Source organism: Oncorhynchus gorbuscha, linkage group LG19 (genome assembly GCF_021184085.1).
Source record: "Oncorhynchus gorbuscha isolate QuinsamMale2020 ecotype Even-year linkage group LG19, OgorEven_v1.0, whole genome shotgun sequence".
NCBI classification, from domain to species: Eukaryota; Metazoa; Chordata; class Actinopteri; order Salmoniformes; family Salmonidae; genus Oncorhynchus; species Oncorhynchus gorbuscha.
Genome location: NC_060191.1, coordinates 375,603 through 397,576, shown reverse-complemented (window position 1 = coordinate 397,576; position 21,974 = coordinate 375,603). Strand labels below are relative to the sequence as shown.

Below are 21,974 nucleotides of genomic sequence, written 5' to 3'. Positions count from 1 at the left end.
AGTCAAATAGGACATCATTCACATAAAGAGAGAAATATATTTACTTGTCCATGTAGTTCTGTCGGCAACATAATAATGACCCAATTAATGGAATAAAGTCAAGAATCAACAGCTGCCATTTTCGTATCTATACATATCCCTCTATACGTACCCAAGTAAAACAAGATGACAAAATATTGAGGCTTGAGTGGCATAAATACACATAAATCTTACAAACACACATGTCATGGTTGTGTACATTTGCTGAGAAACTGGCCCTTTTTGAAAATTGCACTTGTCAGACATGTTTCAATAAGGCATATTCTAATATTCACTAACTAAATTGATTGTTTCTATAACAAGTGTGTTATCTTTAAAGTGGCAATCAGCAGTTGAAACAATAACAAAGCTGCCTCCCACCCCTGGTTCAGTAAAAAGCTGAGGGATGGGACTGGGGAAATGGAATCACTTTCAAATTCATGGACAGAGATATGGATGCAACGATTGACCATCTGATAAAAAAAGTATAGTTTTAACCATGTTTTGAGGCTATATAGTGTTTGTTTACATTTGATTTGTTTACAAATATTGGAGTAAAACAATCCTATATTTCGGTTTGTGACGGGGAACGACAGTCAAACTAAGCTGGTGAGGCATTTATAAGTTATGTTCTTCAAGAATCGATGGGTACATATCATTCATGTATGAGTCCAAAAATGGATGTAGCAAATGCTGATGGCCCCTTTAAGGTGCTTCCATAAAGTAGCATACAGTACATTTCTAGCTCTATTTGTCTTTCCTATAAAAGGCTGGTCTGGTATATATTCCCCTGAGGAGGTCATTCAGGTCCACCTCCCGCTGACCCCTCTCTGTAGTGAAGTACATAGTAGTCATGGACGTACATGAGCACGGCGATTGGCTGGCCAATGATGAGAGAGAGCCATACGGCTGCGTTGCCATAGTTACCCCGGAGAAAACGCGCCACAAACCAGGCCAGCGGAAGCTGTAAGCCAAGGACTCCATTTAGTGAGTAAACAAACACAACATTCATTTTAATGAGTGAAAAACACCACCAGTAAATTACAACTAGTAAACTTGTAGATTATAATTTCTCAGTTCTAAAATCTCACCTGAGCCATCATGCCCATAAAAGCCCATGGCCTCAACATCTTCAGTGGAACACTGACCAGGTACTGTGAAGACAACATCAGCAATATTAAGTTTTAGTTTTCAAGAACAGTTTTCAACACAGTCATCTGCTTTATCCACAGTGAACAGGAAAATAATGTTTCCACTCCAGACAGCTAACCTATGGAATGACACCTGAGGTAACAGACAGGTAGCTAACCTATGGAATGACACCTGAGGTAACAGACAGGTAGCTAACCTATGGAATGACACCCGAGGTAACAGACAGACAGCTAACCTATGGAATGACACCTGAGGTAACAGACAGACAGCTAACCTATGGAATGACACCTGAGGTAACAGACAGCTAACCTATGGACCTGATAACAGACAGACAGCCCTATGGAATGACACCTGAGGTAACAGACAGCTAACCTATGGAATGACACCTGAGGTAACAGACAGGTACTAACCTATGGAATGACACCTGAGGTAACAGACAGACAGCTAACCTATGGAATGACACCTGAGGTAACAGACAGGTAGCTAACCTATGGAATGACACCTGAGGTAACAGACAGGTAGCTAACCTATGGAATGACACCTGAGGTAACAGACAGGTAGCTAACCTATGGAATGACACCTGAGGTAACAGACAGACAGACAGACAGGAAATAAAGGTATCTGAGCTAACCTATGGAATGACACCTGAGGTAACAGACAGGTAGCTAACCTATGGAATGACACCTGAGGTAACAGACAGACAGCTAACCTATGGAATGACACCTGAGGTAACAGACAGGCTAACCTATGGAATGACACCTGAGGTAACAGACAGGTAGCTAACCTATGGAATGACACCTGAGGTAACAGACAGGTAGCTAACCTATGGAATGACACCTGAGGTAACAGACAGGTAGCTAACCTATGGAATGACACCTGAGGTAACAGACAGACAGCTAACCTATGGAATGACACCTGAGTAACAGACAGGTTGCTACAGGAAATAAATGACACCTTGTTTGTACAGGAAATAAAGGTATCTGAGGTAACAGACAGGTAGCTAACCTATGGAATGACACCTAGTTTGTACAGGAAATAAAGGTATCTGAGGTAACAGACAGACAGCTAACCTATGGAATGACACCTGAGGTAACAGACAGGTAGCTAACCTATGGAATGACACCTGAGGTAACAGACAGACAGCTAACCTATGGAATGACACCTGAGGTAACAGACAGACAGCTAACCTATGGAATGACACCTGAGGTAACAGACAGGTAGCTAACCTATGGAATGACACCTGAGGTAACAGACAGGTGACACCTGAGGTAACAGACAGGTAGCTAACCTATGGAATGACACCTTGTATGTACAGGAAATAAAGGTATCTGAGGTAACAGACAGGTAGCTAACCTATGGAATGACACCTGAGGTAACAGACAGATAGCTAACCTACGGAACGACACCTGAGGTAACAGACAGACAGCTAACCTAAGGAATGACACCTGAGGTAACAGACAGGTAGCTAACCTATGGAATGACACCTGAGGTAACAGACAGGTAGCTAACATATGGAATGACACCTTGTATGTACAGGAAATAAAGGTATCTGAGGTAACAGACAGACAGCTAACCTATGGAATGACACCTGAGGTAACAGACAGATAGCTAACCTAAGGAACGACACCTGAGGTAACAGACAGACAGCTAACCTAAGGAATGACACCTGAGGTAACAGACAGACAGCTAACCTATGGAATGACACCTAGTTTGTACAGGAAATAAAGGTATCTGAGGTAACAGACAGGTAGCTAAACTACGGAATGACTGCTGGATGACTATCAAGCCTCGCCTCATTGCTCTGAGTGATGGGGAGCTGACAGAACCCTGCTGTGTGACCCTCTGATCTACAGATCCCAGTCTCCTGATCCCTCCTGGCATTACTCAGGGGATTGTGTGTGTGTGAGTGTGTGTGTGTGTGTGTGTGTGTGTGTGTGTGTGTGTGTGTGTGTGTGTGTGTGTGTGTGTGTGTGTGTGTGTGTGTGTGTGTGTGTGTGTGTGTGTGTGTGTGTGTGTGTGTGTGTGTGTGTGTGTGTGTGTGTGTGTGTGTGTCTGTCTGTGTGTGACACAAGGATCCCTCCTGTCATTACTCAGGGAGAGGGGAGACTGGTGTCCCGCAGGGCGCTGTGGTGCTCCGCTCCTCTCTGCTCCGCTCACTGTCCTCTGAAGGTCAGCGTTTAAAACAGCAGCAGCAGCTCCGTTTGTCTGTCTGTCCGGGATGGGGATGAGGAGAGGGAGGGAGCCATATCTCTGTGAACCTGCTGACTGAACAGGCTCCTCACCGTACACTGCTCTTATCTCCTCCTCCAGAAGCACAGCAGCCTGATATGGCCTTGTGTTCCACTCCTTTCCTCCTCCTCTCATCCCAGCTACACTAACTTCCCTCCAACACTGACCTTCGTCAATGATGAAGAGTGCTGGATATAAGCCAAGTGCACCCACGTGTGTGTGTGTGTGTTTGTATGTGTGTGTCTGGACAGGTATTGCCACTGTGTAGTATAGCAACTGTGTAGTATAGCCACTGTGCAGTATAGCCACTGTGCGGTATAGTCACTGTGCAGTATTGTCACTGTGCGGTATAGCCACTGTGTAGTATAGTCACTGTGTAGTATAGTCACTGTGTAGTGTTGCCACAGTGTAGTATAGTCACTGTGTAGTATAGTCACTGTGTAGTGTTGCCACTGTGCAGTATAGTCACTGTGTAGTATAGCCACTGTGCAGTATAGCCACTGTGTAGTATAGCTACTGTGTAGTATAGCTACTGTGTAGTATAGCCACTGTGTAGTATAGCCACTGTGCAGTATAGCCACTGTGTAGTATAGCTACTGTGTAGTATAGTCATTGTGTAGTATAGTCACTCTGTAGTATAGTCACTGTGTAGTATAGCATAGCCACTGTGTAGTATAGTCACTGTGTGGCATAGTCACTGTGCAGTATAGCCACGGTGTAGTATTGCCACTGTGTAGTATTGCCACTGTGTAGTATAGTCACTGTGTAGTATAGTCACTGTGTAGTGTTGCCACTGTGCAGTATAGTCACTGTGTAGTATAGCCACTGTGCAGTATAGCCACTGTGTAGTATAGCTACTGTGTAGTATAGCTACTGTGTAGTATAGCCACTGTGTAGTATAGCCACTGTGCAGTATAGCCACTGTGTAGTATAGCTACTGTGTAGTATAGCTACTGTGTAGTATAGCCACTGTGTAGTATAGTCACTGTGTAGTATAGCCACTGTGTAGTATAGCCACTGTGTAGTATAGCTACTGTGTAGTAGAGCTACTGTGTAGTATAGTCACTGTGTAGTATAGTCACTGTGTAGTATAGCCACTGTGTAGTATGGTCATTGTGTAGTATAGTCACTCTGTAGTATAGTCACTGTGTAGTATAGCATAGCCACTGTGTAGTATAGTCACTGTGCGGCATAGTCACTGTGCAGTATAGCCACGGTGTAGTATTGCCACTGTGTAGTATTGCCACTGTGTAGTATAGTCACTGTGTAGTATAGTCACTGTGTAGTGTTGCCACGGTGTAGTATTGCCACTGTGTAGTATAGTCATTGTGTAGTATAGTCACTGTGTAGTATAGTAATTGTGTAGTATAGTCACTGTGTAGTATAGTCACTGTGTAGTATAGTCACTGTGTAGTGTAGCCACTGTGTAGTATAGTCATTGTGTAGTATAGTCACTCTGTAGTATAGTCACTGTGTAGTATAGCATAGCCACTGTGTAGTATAGCCACTGTGCAGTATAGCCACTGTGTAGTATAGTCACTGTGTAGTATAGTCACTGTGTAGTATAGTCACTGTGTAGTATAGCCACTGTGTAGTATAGTCACTGTGTAGTATAGCCACTGTGTAGTATAGCCACAGTGTAGTATAGTCGCTGTGTAGTATAGCCACTGTGTAGTATAGCCACAGTGTAGTATAGCCACAGTGTAGTATAGCCACTGTGTAGTATAGCCACTGTGTAGTATAGCCACAGTGTAGTATAGCCACTGTGTAGTATAGCCACTGTGTAGTATATTTGTAAGTCGCTCTGGATAAGAGCGTCTGCTAAATGACTTAAATGTAAATGTAATGTATAGCCACTGTGTAGTATAGCCACAGTGTAGTATAGTCGCTGTGTAGTATAGCCACTGTGTAGTATAGCCACAGTGTAGTATAGCCACTGTGTAGTATAGCCACAGTGTAGTATAGCCACTGTGTAGTATAGCCACTGTGTAGTATAGCCACTGTGTAGTATAGCCACTGTGTAGTATAGCCACAGTGTAGTATAGTCGCTGTGTAGTATAGCCACTGTGTAGTATAGCCACGGTGTAGTATAGTCACTGTACTGTCATGCAATAACTATATCTGTGGCCTTTAAAGTCTAATCTGACTAGCAATCTCAGCAATTATGAAACTGTAGTCTGATGGAATGCAGGATTTCTTCACAAATGGTATACATACTGTATAAAGTCATTGCCTGATGAAAACCTTGTAACTACATGTTTTGCCAATTTAAATTGTTTTACATTTATTGAAAGTGGTATCTAACCTCAATGTACTCTGAACATTTCATGTCTTTAGAATCAAGAACATTCAAAATAGCTTCTAAATTGTCATAATTCTATATTCGTTGATGGAAAACATGTTTTTTTCTTGTCTTTTCTCTTTGAAAAGTTGATGTTTTGGCGATTGAATGTTTGGGTCAGACTGTGATGATATGAGCTGCAGTAGCAGCAGAGCATCCTGGTTAAAAACCACCTGATGAAGCTAACACTCTGTTTCACATCACAAGGAATAGTTAAGATGAGCGCAGCGGTCAGTCTGCTTTCACCCAGCTAGGAGCAGAGCACCTTACCTCATGAAAGAAGGCTGAAGCCAGGAACACTGCTGATTGGCCGAGCCACTTACTGACTCCACTCTTCAGCAGGGGCTTGTAGAAGTGGCTTTGGGAGAGAGAGAGAGGGAGCAACACAGGAGGAAGCATATCAAACACCTCATGGCAGCTACCAGCTCACAAATCCCCAATACATCCTCAATACATTTCTGCTCAGTATCAACCTACATTCCACTGAATCCGTACCACTGAATCATTTATAGGATCTCAATGTTAACATACAGTATACTATGTATAGAATACATTGCATCTACTCACCGAAGGCACCATTTGTGTACTGGAATATTCCAGTTTTGCCAAAAGTATGTGATGGTCTCAGAGTTCCTGCAAGAAAGGTAAAAGTCTCCTAGTCATGTGAAGTGATGTATTTTACAGTGGTACATGCTATTGATATTTAACTTGTGTACATCTCAAATGATCACTTCTCCCTCTTAGTAACTTACTGGCAATAAACAATGGGACGTCAGAAAACAGACCGTATTCATTTCACCTACCACCAGTCTCTGTAAAACTCTCGGTCTCCAAATTTCAGGAGCTCAGCAATAAAGTTCAAGGACGAGTGGAAGAACCAGTAGAAGAATATCAACCAGAGAAGATGATTGGGCACCTGATGGAAGAGAGAAGACAGGGGAATAATACTGTGTCCAGGACAACATAAAACAACAGTAGAACAATGGAACGGCCCAATACAATGTTTATGTCATATCTCTCAAGGCCCAAGGTTACCATCAAGCATGTTACCATGACCACATTACCCCGGTGTTCTCTTGTGTACTCACGGCTAGTCTGAGTAGACGCTCCATCATCATAGGCAGGTCCATATCCTACAGGATCAGGATCAATGAAGAAAGAGAGATTGTATTGATAGAGAAAAATAGTCAAAAATGCTTTAAATGTCAATCATAAATGTACCAGTAATCCTACTTTACCTCCAATGGCTTCATAGAACTCTGAATAATGGGTATCATCCACTGGAGGAAAATAAGAGACCGATGAGGTGAATAAACAGCACAAATCATAAATACAATGAGGTGCTTATTCTCAATAAATACATGTAGTCACTATACATAAGTCAATGTCAGGAGAAAACATACCTGCTGTGTTAATCCCACCAATAACTGGGTGAAGAACAGCTGGGAAGACAGATGATTTGTTTACTTAGCATTTCTCCTCTAAATCAAACAAAGATACTTGTGTGTGTGTGTGTGTGTGTGTGTGTGTGTGTGTGTGTGTGTGTGTGTGTGTGTGTGTGTGTGTGTGTGTGTGTGTGTGTGTGTGTGTGTGTGTGTGTGTGTGTGTGTGTGTGTGTGTGTGTGTGTGTGTGTGTGTGTGTGTGTGTGTGTGTGTGTGTGTGTGTGTGTGTGTGTGTGTGTGTGTGTGTGTGTGTGTGTGTGTGTGTGTGTGTGTGTGTGTGCAGGGAAAACGCTGTCTGCCTTTTATCTTTGGATAATTCTTGGGACCAGAGTGCACATCTCCACAGTTGACCAATAACCAAGCTAATCTTCTAATGGAGGTTCAGATAAATTCACAATGGAACTTGACATTGTTAAATAAGATACTTCTATTTGTTCTATCCATGTTTATAGTTTGTAGATGACTGTGTCAGATCGTATTGAAGAGAATAGATCTGATGTTTGCTGTAGATGACTGTGTCAGATCTGATATTGAAGAGAATAGATCTGATGTTTGCTGTAGATGACTGTGTCAGATCGTATTGAAGAGAATAGATCTGCTGTTTCTGTATCTCTATAATGTGCTCCTTCACATGGGGCTAAACAGGAAGTTGTACATCTTATTTTATACCCATAGCACAACATTGGGAAGTAACCAGTAGGACAAAGCCGTGATAACATCAATTGTCAATCTAGTTTACAGAGTATAAAGCAGCGTATTAACAAACCAATGCAGAAAGGGTGATTGGGGACAGAACTCACCATCTCAAAAAGCCTCCTTAGCAGGAAGCTCATTCGAATCCGTGGAGACCGGGGGAAGTTTAATTCATAGCAGAGGGTTGGTGCAAAAACAAAATAATACAAATCTAAAAACACAAGAGAGATTAGAAAGAAAGAGGGGAGTGAGATAAATTAGAAAGAGAGAGACAGGAGAGAGAGAAAGAGAGAGGAGAGAGAGAGGAGAGAGGAGAGAGAGTATTATTATAGTCTGATATAGCTCCAGTAGCAGGCTACAGCAGGATAGGCTGAGGCAGCAGTGATAAGAGTGGGGACTGCTACAGCAGGATAGGTTGAGGCAGCAGTGATAAGAGTGGGGTCTGCTACAGCAGGATAAGTTGAGGCAGCAGTGATAAGAGTGGGGTCTGCTACAGCAGGATAGGCTGAGGCAGCAGTGATAAGAGTGGGGTCTGCCACAGCAGGATAGGCTGAGGCAGCAGTGATAAGAATGGGGTCTGCTACAGCAGGATAGGTTGAGGCAGCAGTGATAAGAGTAGGGTCTGCTACAGCAGGATAGGCTGAGGCAGCAGTGATAAGAGTGGGGTCTGCCACAGCAGGATAGGCAGCAGTGATAAGAGTGGGGTCTGCTAGGGATAGGCTGAGGCAGCAGTGATAAGAGTAGGGTCTGCTACAGCAGGATAGGTTGAGGCAGCAGTGATAAGAGTGGGGTCTGCTACAGCAGGATAGGTTGAGGCAGCAGTGATAAGAGTGGGGTCTGCTACAGCAGGATAGGTTGAGGCAGCAGTGATAAGAGTGGGGTCTGCTACAGCAGGATAGGTTGAGGCAGCAGTGATATGAGTGGGGTCTGCCACAGCAGGATAGGTTGAGGCAGCAGTGATAAGAGTGGGGTCTGCCACAGCAGGATAGGCTGAGGCAGCAGTGATAAGAGTGGGGTCTGCTACAGCAGGATAGGCTGAGGCAGCAGTGATAAGAGTGGGGTCTGCCACAGCAGGATAGGTTGAGGCAGCAGTGATAAGAGTGGGGTCTGCTACAGCAGGATAGGCTGAGGCAGCAGTGATAAGAGTGGGGTCTGCTACAGCAGGATAGGTTGAGGCAGCAGTGATAAGAGTGGGGTCTGCTACAGCAGGATAGGTTGAGGCAGCAGTGATAAGAGTGGGGTCTGCTACAGCAGGATCTGGGTTCAAATACATGCATTTGACAATTTGTTATTTAAATAGGTTCTGTGTATTTGAGTATTTTCAAACACAGCCGAAAACAAGTACTTAAAACAAATATTTTAATGGTTATTTGTAAAAACCAAATAGTTGGCCAAATTGTATTTTAAAGTGTTTTCTCATACTATTTCAGATTATATTTTCAAAAACATGGGTTAAATGCATGGGAGTGTATTTGAGTATCTCCAAATATATTGAAATACTTGTTTTTTCAAATAAAAGTTATGTGAAAACTTGTTTTGAAACGTTATTGAAATACATGAAATTGTATTTGAACCCAGGTCTTGGTCTACTGGGATGAAATGTCCAACCTCTACTGACCTCTGAGGGTGACATTTCCAGGATAGGAGACCTGATAATCCTGTCCACTTTCCCTAGACCGTGGTATAGAGGAACCTGTAGAGGAGAGTACTAGCCATGTCAGCAATTAAACATGTATGATTCTCACAGTCACAATCACTCTACTTAGAGAACAGCTTCTTGTGTACAGTCAACCAGCAGGTGGCAGTGCAGCAGTTAAGGAGCGATGTGGATTGTAGTATTATGTGTGTGTGTTAATGTTTATGTGTACATTTTCACCAACAGCAAAACGGTTCCCATTAAGGGTACATATACAAACACTCAGCATCGCCGCCTATGAAACATTAGGTCACAGTTGCCATTTCCGTGGAGGCGAGTCAGAAATCTCATTAAGCCCTTTATTAGTAGTCAAAGGTCAGTGTTGAACCCAGGTGACACAAACTCTCTAGACAAAGCAACTCTGGGAGTCAAAGGTCAGTGTAGAACCCAGGTGACACAAACTCTCTAGACAAAGCAACTCTGGGAGTCAAAGGTCAGTGTAGAACCCAGGTGACACAAACTCTCTAGAAAACAAAACTATGGGAGTCAAAGGTCAATGTAGAACCCAGGTGACACAAACTCTCTAGAAAACACAACTATGGGAGTCAAAGGTCAATGTAGAACCCAGGTGACACAAACTCTCTAGAAAACACAACTATGGGAGTCAAAGGTCAGTGTAGAACCCAGGTGACACAAACTCTCTAGAAAATACAACACTGGGAGTCGTCACAGTAGAGCTTATAGGATGAGGGTTGAAATCAAACCTGTTATAACAATATTAGTTATTTTTCAAATACTTGATTGCCTGGCGCAATGGATAAAAAGGAATTGTCCATAAAGTACATACTCCGCCCATCTGGCACTCGAGGCAATCTCAATCAAATAGAAAGTATTTGAAAAATCTCCCTCACACCGCACAAACTTCAAGAACAGACGTATCAGTAAAATCCGAAGCAGTGAAGCTCAGAAAGTGTGAGCAGTATCGATAGCAAAAGCAGTACATCTGAAGTAATTAAAGTAGTAGCAGTGTTGTTGTTGGCCAGTTGCTGGTAGGGGGCATAGAGGACTGTGGAGACTGAAGACTTACATGAGAGGGACCGGGCCAGGCTACAGGCTTTAGCATGGGGCATAGAGGACTGTGGAGACTGAGGACTTACATGAGACGGACCGGGCCAGGCTACAGGCTTTAGCATGGGGCATAGAGGACTGTGGAGACTGAGGACTTACATGAGAGGGACCGGGCCAGGCTACAGGCTTTAGCATGGGGCATAGAGGACTGTGGAGACTGAGGACTTACATGAGAGGGACCGGGCCAGGCTACAGGCTTTAGCATGGGGCATAGAGGACTGTGGAGACTGAGGACTTACATGAGAGGGACCGGGCCAGGCTACAGGCTTTAGCATGGGGCATAGAGGACTGTGGAGACTGAGGACTTACATGAGAGGGACCGGGCCAGGCTACAGGCTTTAGCATGGGGCATAGAGGACTGTGGAGACTGAGGACTTACATGAGAGGGACCGGGCCAGGCTACAGGCTTTAGCATGGGGCATAGAGGACTGTGGAGACTGAGGACTTACATGAGAGGGACCGGGCCAGGCTACAGGCTTTAGCATGGGGCATAGAGGACTGTGGAGACTGAGGACTTACATGAGAGGGACCGGGCCAGGCTTCGGGCTTTAGCATGGCTCATCTCTCTACACCACTTGTTCACATCTTTGTAGGAGTAGAGCTTCAGGAAGAGGACGGTGTACACTCCCAGAGCAGACGCTCCACCCACTGAGGACAAGGACAATGTGCAATGTTGAATATCAGCAATATTTATGCAATATTTGCTGTTAGAATTCACAGTCAATCATATTAAGTGTTGTATGCACAACAGTACAATACATATTATCCATTAAATGGAGTTAATGATGTGGGTGTGGGTGGTTGTAAATGATCTTTATGTGTATTAGCACAGTGCGTTATGTAGTATATTTAAGCAATAAGGCCTGAGGTGGTGTTGTATATGAATCAATATACCACGGCTAAGGGCTGTCCTTAGGCAGTGCCTGGATACAGCCTTTAGCCGTGGTATATTGGCCATATATCACAAACCCCGAGGTGCCTTGCTATTATAAACTGGTTACCAACATAATTAGAACAGTAAAAATAGATGTTGTGTCATACCTGTGGTATACGGTCTGATATACCACGGCTGTCAGCCAATCAGAATTCAGGGCTCGAACCACACAGTTTATAATATAGTACAGTCAACTTGAGGTATTCAACATGCATATCACACTGTAGAACAGAAAAGAATGAAACCCTCTGATTCCCAGTTAGCGAAGACATTGTCTTTGATGTGTAGTTAACAAACAGGCCCTAACAAGAAGCTGAGGAATGCTGCCCACCTGGTTCTTACTGTCCTTCTCTAGGGCTATCCATATATGTCAACAGTTACAACACTCACAATCCTCTCCTTGTCTATCACACAAGATGAATGACTGGGAACACAAAGTCCACTCACTTTCAACCAACTACCAGCGCTACCGCCCGAGGTCCAGGGAAACCTGGCAAGGCCCCCAGGTCATTCTAACAGACTAGTACTGCTTTATCAACAGCGGCCATATGCTGCATGGAAATGGGCCGTGCTGGTTACCTAGTAGATGGCATGGGCACAGAGAGAGAAAGACAGAGACGGTCTCCCTCGCCAAGAGGAGCATCCGTGGCCCTCTCCCCTGACCTTGATGTATAAACAGTAGCTCTGCATGAGGTACACGAGACAGATGGTACATCTTTGTCCGTTCCCGTGGCGACGGCAGATGAGGAGAGAGAAAGACTTTCAGGTAAGGAAGGATACTGTAGCTACGCAGACAATGTCCAGGGAAAGATGATCTGATTTGTGAGAGGTAAAATGAAGATCTTAAAGACACTAAGACACAAGACCTTCCTATTCTCCTCTAAGAGGAATGATTACTAAAAACTCATGACTGTAGCTTCACCTTTGTCTTTATGCGTGTACAGATGTAGGATCTTAATTTGAGCTTGTTTGCTACAGTAGGAAGATATTCCTGCACCAAAGGAATTGATTATTATTATGTGGACATTTGTGTAGGGGTTGATCCATTTTTCATAAGGGAAAATCAAGTCTGAAATGCCAAAGTGGAAATGACAGCTTCAGAAATACACAAGTTATACATTTCCTTTATTGCAGGAGAATTCTCCAGCAAAAGTGGGAACAAACTAAGATCCTACATTTGTAAATATGAAACTATAGAACAACATCACAGACAGTTAATATCATCTTGTGGTTGTGGTCAGTTTCCTAAGTTCTGAGACATGTGTAGCCATGAGAGGCTCAGTTAGCTGTTGTATGTCACCAGATGCCATGCTGGCTAGCAACCAGCTTGATGAAGACAGGCAGAGCTGACCTGACATTGACCTGTCTCTCAGCCACTCCTCTTTTGGCCTCATATCCACCTCACTCCTTACTTCCTCTCCCTGTGAGCCAACTGGGACTGATCAAACACTGCCCAACTGATTCCATTCAGATAAAATCACATACTTGGATAATATAATGCTACATTAACAACACATTAAATGACCAACTGATTCCATTAATATAAGATCACATACTTGGATAATATAATACTACATTAACTACACATTAATGACCAACTGATAATATAATACTACATTAACTACACATTAATGACCAACTAGATAATATAATACTACATTAACTACACATTAATGACCAACTGGATAATATAATACTACATTAACTACACATTAATGACCAACTGGATAATATAATACTACATTAACTACACATTAATGACCAACTGCATAATATAATACTACAGTAACTACACATTAATGACCAACTGGATAAAACACACAGAGACACACTAACTAAACTAATAGTAAAGACACAGAGACACACTAAATAAACTAATAGTAAAGACACAGCGACACACTAACTAAACTAATAGTAAAGACACAGAGACACACTAACTAAACTAATAGTGAAGACACAGAGACACACTAACTAAACTAATAGTGAAGAAACAGAGACACACTAACTAAACTAATAGTGAAGAAACAGAGACACACTAACTAAACTAATAGTGAACACACAGAGACACACTAACTAAACTAATAGTGAAGACACAGAGACACACTAACTAAACTAATAGTGAAGACACAGAGACACACTAACTAAACTAATAGTGAACACACAGAGACACACTAACTAAACTAATAGTGAAGACACAGAGACACAATAACTAAACTAATAGTGAACACACAGAGACACACTAACTAAACTAATAGTGAAGACACAGAGACACACTAACTAAACTAATAGTGAAGACACAGAGAGACACACTAACTAAACTAATAGTGAAGACACACAGAGACACACTAACTAAACTAATAGTGAAGACACAGAGACACACTAACTAAACTAATAGTGAAGAAACAGAGACACACTAACTAAACTAATAGTGAACACACAGAGACACACTAACTAAACTAATAGTGAACACACAGAGACACACTAACTAAACTAATAGTGAAGACACACAGAGACACACTAACTAAACTAATAGTGAACACACAGAGACACACTAACTAAACTAATAGTGAACACACAGAGACACACTAACTAAACTAATAGTGAACACACAGAGACACACTAACTAAACTAATAGTGAACACACAGAGACACACTAACTAAACTAATAGTGAACACACAGAGACACAATAACTAAACTAATAGTGAAGACACACAGAGACACACTAACTAAACTAATAGTGAAGACACAGAGACACAATAACTAAACTAATAGTGAAGACACAGAGACACACTAACTAAACTAATAGTGAACACACAGAGACACACTAACTAAACTAATAGTGAAGAAACAGAGACACACTAAATAAACTAATAGTGAAGACACAGAGACACACTAACTAAACTAATAGTGAAGACACACAGACTAACTAAACTAATAGTGAAGACACAGAGACACAATAACTAAACTAATAGTGAAGACACAGAGACACACTAACTAAACTAATAGTGAAGACACACAGAGACACACTAACTAAACTAATAGTGAAGACACAGAGACACACTAACTAAACTAATAGTGAAGACTAATAAACTAATAGTGAAGACACAGAGACACACTAACTAAACTAATAGTGAAGACACACAGAGACACACTAACTAAACTAATAGTGAAGACACACAGAGACACACTAACTAAACTAATAGTGAAGACACAGAGACACACTAACTAAACTAATAGTGAAGACACACAGAGACACACTAACTAAACTAATAGTGAAGACACACAGAGACACACTAACTAAACTAATAGTGAAGACACAGAGACACACTAACTAAACTAATAGTGAAGAAACAGAGACACACTAAAAACTAATAGTGAAGACACACACAGACTAACTAAACTAATAGTGAAGAAACAGAGACACACTAACTAAACTAATAGTGAAGACACAGAGACACACTAACTAAACTAATAGTGAAGACAACAGAAGACACAGAGACACACTAACTAAACTAATAGTGAAGAAACAGAGACACACTAACTAATAGTGAAGACACAGAGACACACTAACTAAACTAATAGTGAAGACACAGAGACACACTAACTAAACTAATAGTAACTACAGAGACACACTAACTAAACTAATAGTGAAGACACAGAGACACACTAACTAAACTAATAGTGAAGACACAGAGACACACTAACTAAACTAATAGTGAAGAAACAGAGACACACACTAACTAAACTAATAGTGAAGACACACAGAGACACACTAACTAAACTAATAGTGAAGACACAGAGACACACTAACTAAACTAATAGTGAAGAAACAGAGACACACTAACTAAACTAATAGTGAAGACACAGAGACACACTAACTAAACTAATAGTGAAGACACAGACACACTAACTAAACTAATAGTGAAGACACAGAGACACACTAACTAAACTAATAGTGAAGACACAGAGACACACTAACTAAACTAATAGTGAAGAAACAGAGACACACTAACTAAACTAATAGTGAAGACACAGAGACACACTAACTAAACTAATAGTGAAGACACAGAGACACACTAACTAAACTAATAGTGAAGACACACAGACTAACTAAACTAATAGTGAAGAAACAGAGACACACTAACTAAACTAATAGTGAAGACACAGAGACACACTAACTAAACTAATAGTGAACACACAGAGACACAATAACTAAACTAATAGTGAAGAAACAGAGACACACTAACTAAACTAATAGTGAAGACACACAGAGACACACTAACTAAACTAATAGTGAAGACACACAGAGACACACTAACTAAACTAATAGTGAAGACACAGAGACACACTAACTAAACTAATAGTGAACACACAGAGACACACTAACTAAACTAATAGTGAAGACACACAGAGACACACTAACTAAACTAATAGTGAAGAAACAGAGACACACTAACTAAACTAATAGTGAAGACACAGAGACACACTAACTAAACTAATAGTGAACACACACAGAGACACACTAACTAAACTAATAGTGAACACACACTAAATAAACTAATAGTGAAGACACAGAGACACACTAACTAAACTAATAGTGAAGACACACAGAGACACACTAACTAAACTAATAGTGAAGACACACAGAGACACACTAACTAAACTAATAGTGAAGACACAGAGACACACTAACTAAACTAATAGTGAAGAAACAGAGACACACTAACTAAACTAATAGTGAAGACACACAGACTAACTAAACTAATAGTGAAGAAACAGAGACACACTAACTAAACTAATAGTGAAGAAACAGAGACACACTAACTAAACTAATAGTGAACACACAGAGACACAATAACTAAACTAATAGTGAAGAAACAGAGACACACTAACTAAACTAATAGTGAAGACACACAGAGACACACTAACTAAACTAATAGTGAAGACACACAGAGACACAATAACTAAACTAATAGTAAAGACACAGAGACACACTAACTAAACTAATAGTGAAGACACAGACACACTAACTAAACTAATAGTGAAGACACAGAGACACACTAACTAAACTAATAGTGAAGAAACAGAGACACACTAACTAAACTAATAGTGAAGACACACAGAGACACACTAACTAAACTAATAGTGAAGACACAGAGACACACTAACTAAACTAATAGTGAAGAAACAGAGACACACTAACTAAACTAATAGTGAAGACACAGAGACACACTAACTAAACTAATAGTGAAGACACAGACACACTAACTAAACTAATAGTGAAGACACAGAGACACACTAACTAAACTAATAGTGAAGACACAGAGACACACTAACTAAACTAATAGTGAAGAAACAGAGACACACTAACTAAACTAATAGTGAAGAAACAGAGACACACTAACTAAACTAATAGTGAAGACACAGAGACACACTAACTAAACTAATAGTGAAGACACAGAGACTAACTAAACTAATAGTGAAGACACAGAGACACACTAACTAAACTAATAGTGAAGACACAGAGACTAACTAAACTAATAGTGAAGACACAGAGACACACTAACTAAACTAATAGTGAAGACACAGAGACTAACTAAACTAATAGTGAAGACACAGAGACACACTAACTAAACTAATAGTGAAGACACAGAGACTAACTAAACTAATAGTGAAGACACAGAGACACACTAACTAAACTAATAGTGAACACACAGAGACACACTAACTAAACTAATAGTGAAGACACAGAGACACACTAACTAAACTAATAGTGAACACACAGAGACACACTAACTAAACTAATAGTGAACACACAGAGACACACTAACTAAACTAATAGTGAAGACACAGAGACACACTAACTAAACTAATAGTGAAGACACAGAGACACACTAACTAAACTAATAGTGAAGACACAGAGACACACTAACTAAACTAATAGTGAAGACACAGAGACACACTAACTAAACTAATAGTGAACACACAGAGACTAACTAAACTAATAGTGAAGACACAGAGACACACTAACTAAACTAATAGTGAAGACACAGAGACACACTAACTAAACTAATAGTGAAGACACAGAGACACACTAACTAAACTAATAGTGAACACACAGAGACACACTAACTAAACTAATAGTGAAGAAACAGAGACACACTAAATAAACTAATAGTGAAGACACAGAGACACACTAACTAAACTAATAGTGAAGACACAGAGACACACTAACTAAACTAATAGTGAAGACACAGAGACACACTAACTAAACTAATAGTGAACACACAGAGACACACTAACTAAACTAATAGTGAACACACAGAGACACACTAACTAAACTAATAGTGAAGAAACAGAGACACACTAGATTCAGATACAGTTTCTTTTTCTTCTGAAAAGCAGGATTTGCTATACAGATGTAGGATCTTAATTTGAGCCAGTTTGTTACTGCAGGGAAAAACATACTGCAGCAACAGGAAATGTAAATGATTATGTGGATTATAATTAAAGAAAAACTTCACTCAGAAACTCTCCTTTGTTATTTTTTACATTCATCCACAGTTGATACAATCCCAAAATGTTTTGCATGTCATCAGTCAAGTTTTCAAGATATTGGACTTTCAAGAAGGAACGTGTCACTGGTCAAATCATCATGGTGATGCAAAACGGAAAGTTCTCCTGCAACAGGGCGATCAAATTAAGATCCTACATCTGTAGGCTGACGAGAACACATACAGCAGTACCTGGAGTAATGGACTTCACCATTAGTACGATAGTCACCGGGAAGCACAGTGTGACTGACAGATTAATGGAATGAACCAGCAGCCCAACACGTTCACTGAAGCAGCCCTGGAGGGACAGAAGACCTGCACGTTAAGGCATAGCCACGGGAAGCAGAGGCGTGAGGGGGCTGCAGCACCCACTGACAAATCACAATATATTTTTAGATTTTAAAATCATTAAATAAAAATCACAAAAGTAGTGCACTGGGCCTTTAATAGTCCTGTATCAGCGGACTGATATAGCCGACAGCAGCGCAGGCAAAACTTTTTTTCTAACACTAATAGCAACACTGGTAAGTACATCAGAATGAAACTCACCACTGAGAGCCTTCGTTCTGTGTACAAAGCTGCCACAATAAACACGTTGGACACTGGAAGGAAAGACGAGACAAATGATGTCGGTTATCAAAGAAATGATACCAAACAAACACACGACAAGCCAGTTAATATATACAAGGGAGATGATAAAATAATGTTCTATATGTTGTTCCTCCCTACAGTACTGGGGGGGGGGGGGGTCCACCACTGCCCTGTTAAGATAAACCTGCTGTTAAGATAAACCTGCTGTTAAGATAAACCTGCTGTTAAGATAAACCTGCTGTTAAGATAAACCTGCTGTTAAGATGTTAAGATAAACCTGCTGTTAAGATAAACCTGCTGTTAAGATAAACCTGCTGTTAAGATAAACCTGCTGTTAAGATAAACCTGCTGTTAAGATAAACCTGCTGTTAAGATAAACCTGCTGTTAAGATAAACCTGCTGTTAAGATAAACCTGCTGTTAAGATAAACCTGCTGTCACAGCATCAGCTTCTGGGACAAATGAGGCAGCACAAACACAGCATATGTGTTGCATAGACCACCTGCTACTACTGCACTGTTACTGTCCTACTGCAGGACTGGCAGGGGAGCTCTGCAGTGGGGAGGAAACACACACTTAAGCAAAACACAAACACACGCATGAGAACGGACACAAACACACGCATGAGAACGGACACAAACACACGCATGAGAACGGACACAAACACACGCATGAGAACGGACACAAACACACGCATGAGAACGGACACACACACACGCATGAGAACAGACACAAACACACGCATGAGAACAGACACAAACACACGCATGAGAACAGACACAAACACACGCATGAGAACGGACACAAACACACGCATGAGAACGGACACACACACGCATGAGAACAGACACAAACACACGCATGAGAACAGACACAAACACACGCATGAGAACGGACACAAACACACGCATGAGAACGGACACACACACGCATGAGAACAGACACAAACACACGCATGAGAACAGACACAAACACACGCATGAGAACGGACACAAACACACGCATGAGAACAGACACAAACACACGCATGAGAACAGACACAAACACACGCATGAGAACGGACACAAACACACGCATGAGAACAGACACAAACACACGCATGAGAACGGACACAAACACACGCATGAGAACGGACACAAACACACGCATGAGAACAGACACAAACACATGCATGAGAACGGACACACACACACGCATGAGAACGGACTTCTGTGGAAACCAACCTTCAATAAAACAGAATAAAATACAATAGTCTTCTGTCTCTAACACCTTGGCAACTTCTGTGGAAACCAACCTTCAATAAAACAGAATAAAATACAATAGTCTTCTGTCTCTAACACCTTGGCAACTTCTGTAGAAACCAACCTTCAATAAAACAGAGAATAAAATACAGTAGGTGTCTGTCTCTAACACCTTGGCAACTTCTGTGGAAACCAACCTTCAATAAAACAGAGAATAAAATACAGTAGGTGTCTGTCTCTAACACCTTGGCAACTTCTGTAGAAACCAACCTTTAATAAAACAGAATAAAATACAGTAGGTGTCTGTCTCTAACACCTTGGCAACTTCTGTAGAAACCAACCTTCAATAAAACAGAATAAAATACAGTAGGTGTCTGTCTCTAATGCCTTGGCAACTTCACACATTGGCAACTTCTGTGGAAACCAACCTTCAATAAAACAGAATAAAATACAATAGTCTTCTGTCTCTAACACCTTGGAAAACTTCTGTAGAAACCAACCTTCAATAAAACAGAGAATAAAATACAATAGTCTTCTGTCTCTAACACCTTGGCAACTATCTGTGCCTGGCTCACAATCAGAACAAGTGCTTGAGTTTAACTGATACTACAGACAATAAAACAGACACTGGATCACGCCTCAATGACTACAAGTGTTAATGAAATACATATGCTGCAATGCATATAAAACCAGTGCCTTCTGAGAGCGTCCTTGTCTGCTATGCCCAGGACTGTACTGTATAGGGAGACCCTTGTCCCATAGTCCTTCTCTCTGTACTGTATAGGGAGTCCCTTGTCCCATAGTCATTCTCTCTGTACTGTATAGGGAGTCCCTTGTCCCATAGTCCTTCTCTCTGTACTGTATAGGGAGTCCCTTGTCCCATAGTCCTTCTCTCTGTACTGTATAGGGAGTCCCTTGTCCCATAGTCCTTCTCTCTGTACTGCATAGGGAGTCCCTTGTCCCATAGTCCTTCTCTCTGTACTGTATAGGGAGTCCCTTGTCCCATAGTCCTTCTCCTGTACTGTATAGGAGTCCCTTGTCCCATAGTTCTTCTCCTGTACTGTATAGGGAGTCCCTTGTCCCATAGTCCTTCTCCTGTACTGTATAGGGGAGACCCTTGTCCCATAGTTCTTCTCCCTGTATAGGGAGACCCTTGTCCCATAGTCCTTCTCTCTGTACTGTATAGGAGTCCCTTGTCCCATAGTCCTTCTCTCTGTACTGTATAGGGAGTCCCCTGTCCCATAGTCCTTCTCTCTGTACTGTATAGGAGTCCCTTGTCCCATAGTCCTTCTCTCTGTACCTTCTCTGTATAGGGAGTCCCTTGTCCCATAGTCCTTCTCTCTGTACTGTATAGGAGTCCCTTGTCCCATAGTCCTTCTCTCTGTACTGTATAGGGAGTCCCTTGTCCCATAGTCCTTCTCCCTGTACTGTATAGGGAGTCCCTTGTCCCATAGTCCTTCTCCCTGTACTGTATAGGAGTCCCTTGTCCCATAGTTCTTCTCCTGTACTGTATAGGAGTCCCTTGTCCCATAGTCCTTCTCCCTCTGTATAGGGAGACCCTTGTCCCATAGTTCTTCTCCCTGGAGTCCCTTGTCCCATAGTCCTTCTCTCTGTACTGTATAGGGAGTCCCCTGTCCCATAGTCCTTCTCTCTGTACTGTATAGGGAGTCCCTTCCCATAGTCCTTCTCTCTGTACTGTATAGGGAGTCCTTGTCCCATAGTCCTTCTCTCTGTACTGTATAGGGAGTCCCTTGTCCCATAGTCCTTCTCTCTGTACTGTATAGGGAGTCCCTTGTCCCATAGTCCTTCTCTCTGTACTGTATAGGGAGTCCCTTGTCCCATAGTCCTTCTAGTCTCTGTACTGTATAGGGAGTCCCTTGTCCCATAGTCCTTCTCTCTGTACTGTATAGGGAGTCCCTTGTCCCATAGTCCTTCTCTCTGTACCTTGTATAGGGAGTCCCTTGTCCCATAGTCCTTCACTCTGTACTGTATAGGGAGTCCCTTGTCCCATAGT

At 41.6% G+C, this 21,974-nt stretch overlaps 1 protein-coding gene and 2 long non-coding RNA genes across 3 annotated transcripts in view; all 3 read right to left on the bottom strand.

Moving 5' to 3' along the window:
• Positions 1-17: 17 nt before the first annotated feature.
• The window catches only part of LOC124005906 (diacylglycerol O-acyltransferase 1-like), a 23,449-nt gene continuing 1,492 nt past the window's right edge, over positions 18-21,974 (bottom strand). Inside the window, exons 2-15 of the mRNA XM_046315549.1 lie at positions 20,389-20,566; positions 18,679-18,731; positions 18,322-18,427; positions 11,160-11,288; positions 9,495-9,569; positions 7,984-8,087; positions 7,144-7,182; positions 6,979-7,020; positions 6,829-6,873; positions 6,544-6,656; positions 6,308-6,373; positions 6,011-6,098; positions 1,110-1,172; positions 18-982 (exon numbers count right to left, since the gene is read on the bottom strand). Of these exons, the coding sequence (XP_046171505.1) occupies positions 818-982; positions 1,110-1,172; positions 6,011-6,098; positions 6,308-6,373; positions 6,544-6,656; positions 6,829-6,873; positions 6,979-7,020; positions 7,144-7,182; positions 7,984-8,087; positions 9,495-9,569; positions 11,160-11,288; positions 18,322-18,427; positions 18,679-18,731; positions 20,389-20,566 (1,266 nt within the window). The 3' untranslated portion in view covers positions 18-817. The remainder of the gene's footprint in view (positions 983-1,109; positions 1,173-6,010; positions 6,099-6,307; positions 6,374-6,543; positions 6,657-6,828; positions 6,874-6,978; positions 7,021-7,143; positions 7,183-7,983; positions 8,088-9,494; positions 9,570-11,159; positions 11,289-18,321; positions 18,428-18,678; positions 18,732-20,388; positions 20,567-21,974) is intronic.
• On the bottom strand, positions 1,179-1,910 carry LOC124005709. Its single transcript, XR_006833683.1, has 3 exons — positions 1,816-1,910; positions 1,595-1,750; positions 1,179-1,458 (listed from the first exon to the last, which is right to left on the bottom strand). It is a non-coding gene; the product is annotated as an uncharacterized LOC124005709 (long non-coding RNA).
• LOC124005708 lies at positions 1,915-3,174 on the bottom strand. The gene is made up of 3 exons (XR_006833682.1): positions 2,616-3,174; positions 2,125-2,410; positions 1,915-2,085 (listed from the first exon to the last, which is right to left on the bottom strand). It is a non-coding gene; the product is annotated as an uncharacterized LOC124005708 (long non-coding RNA).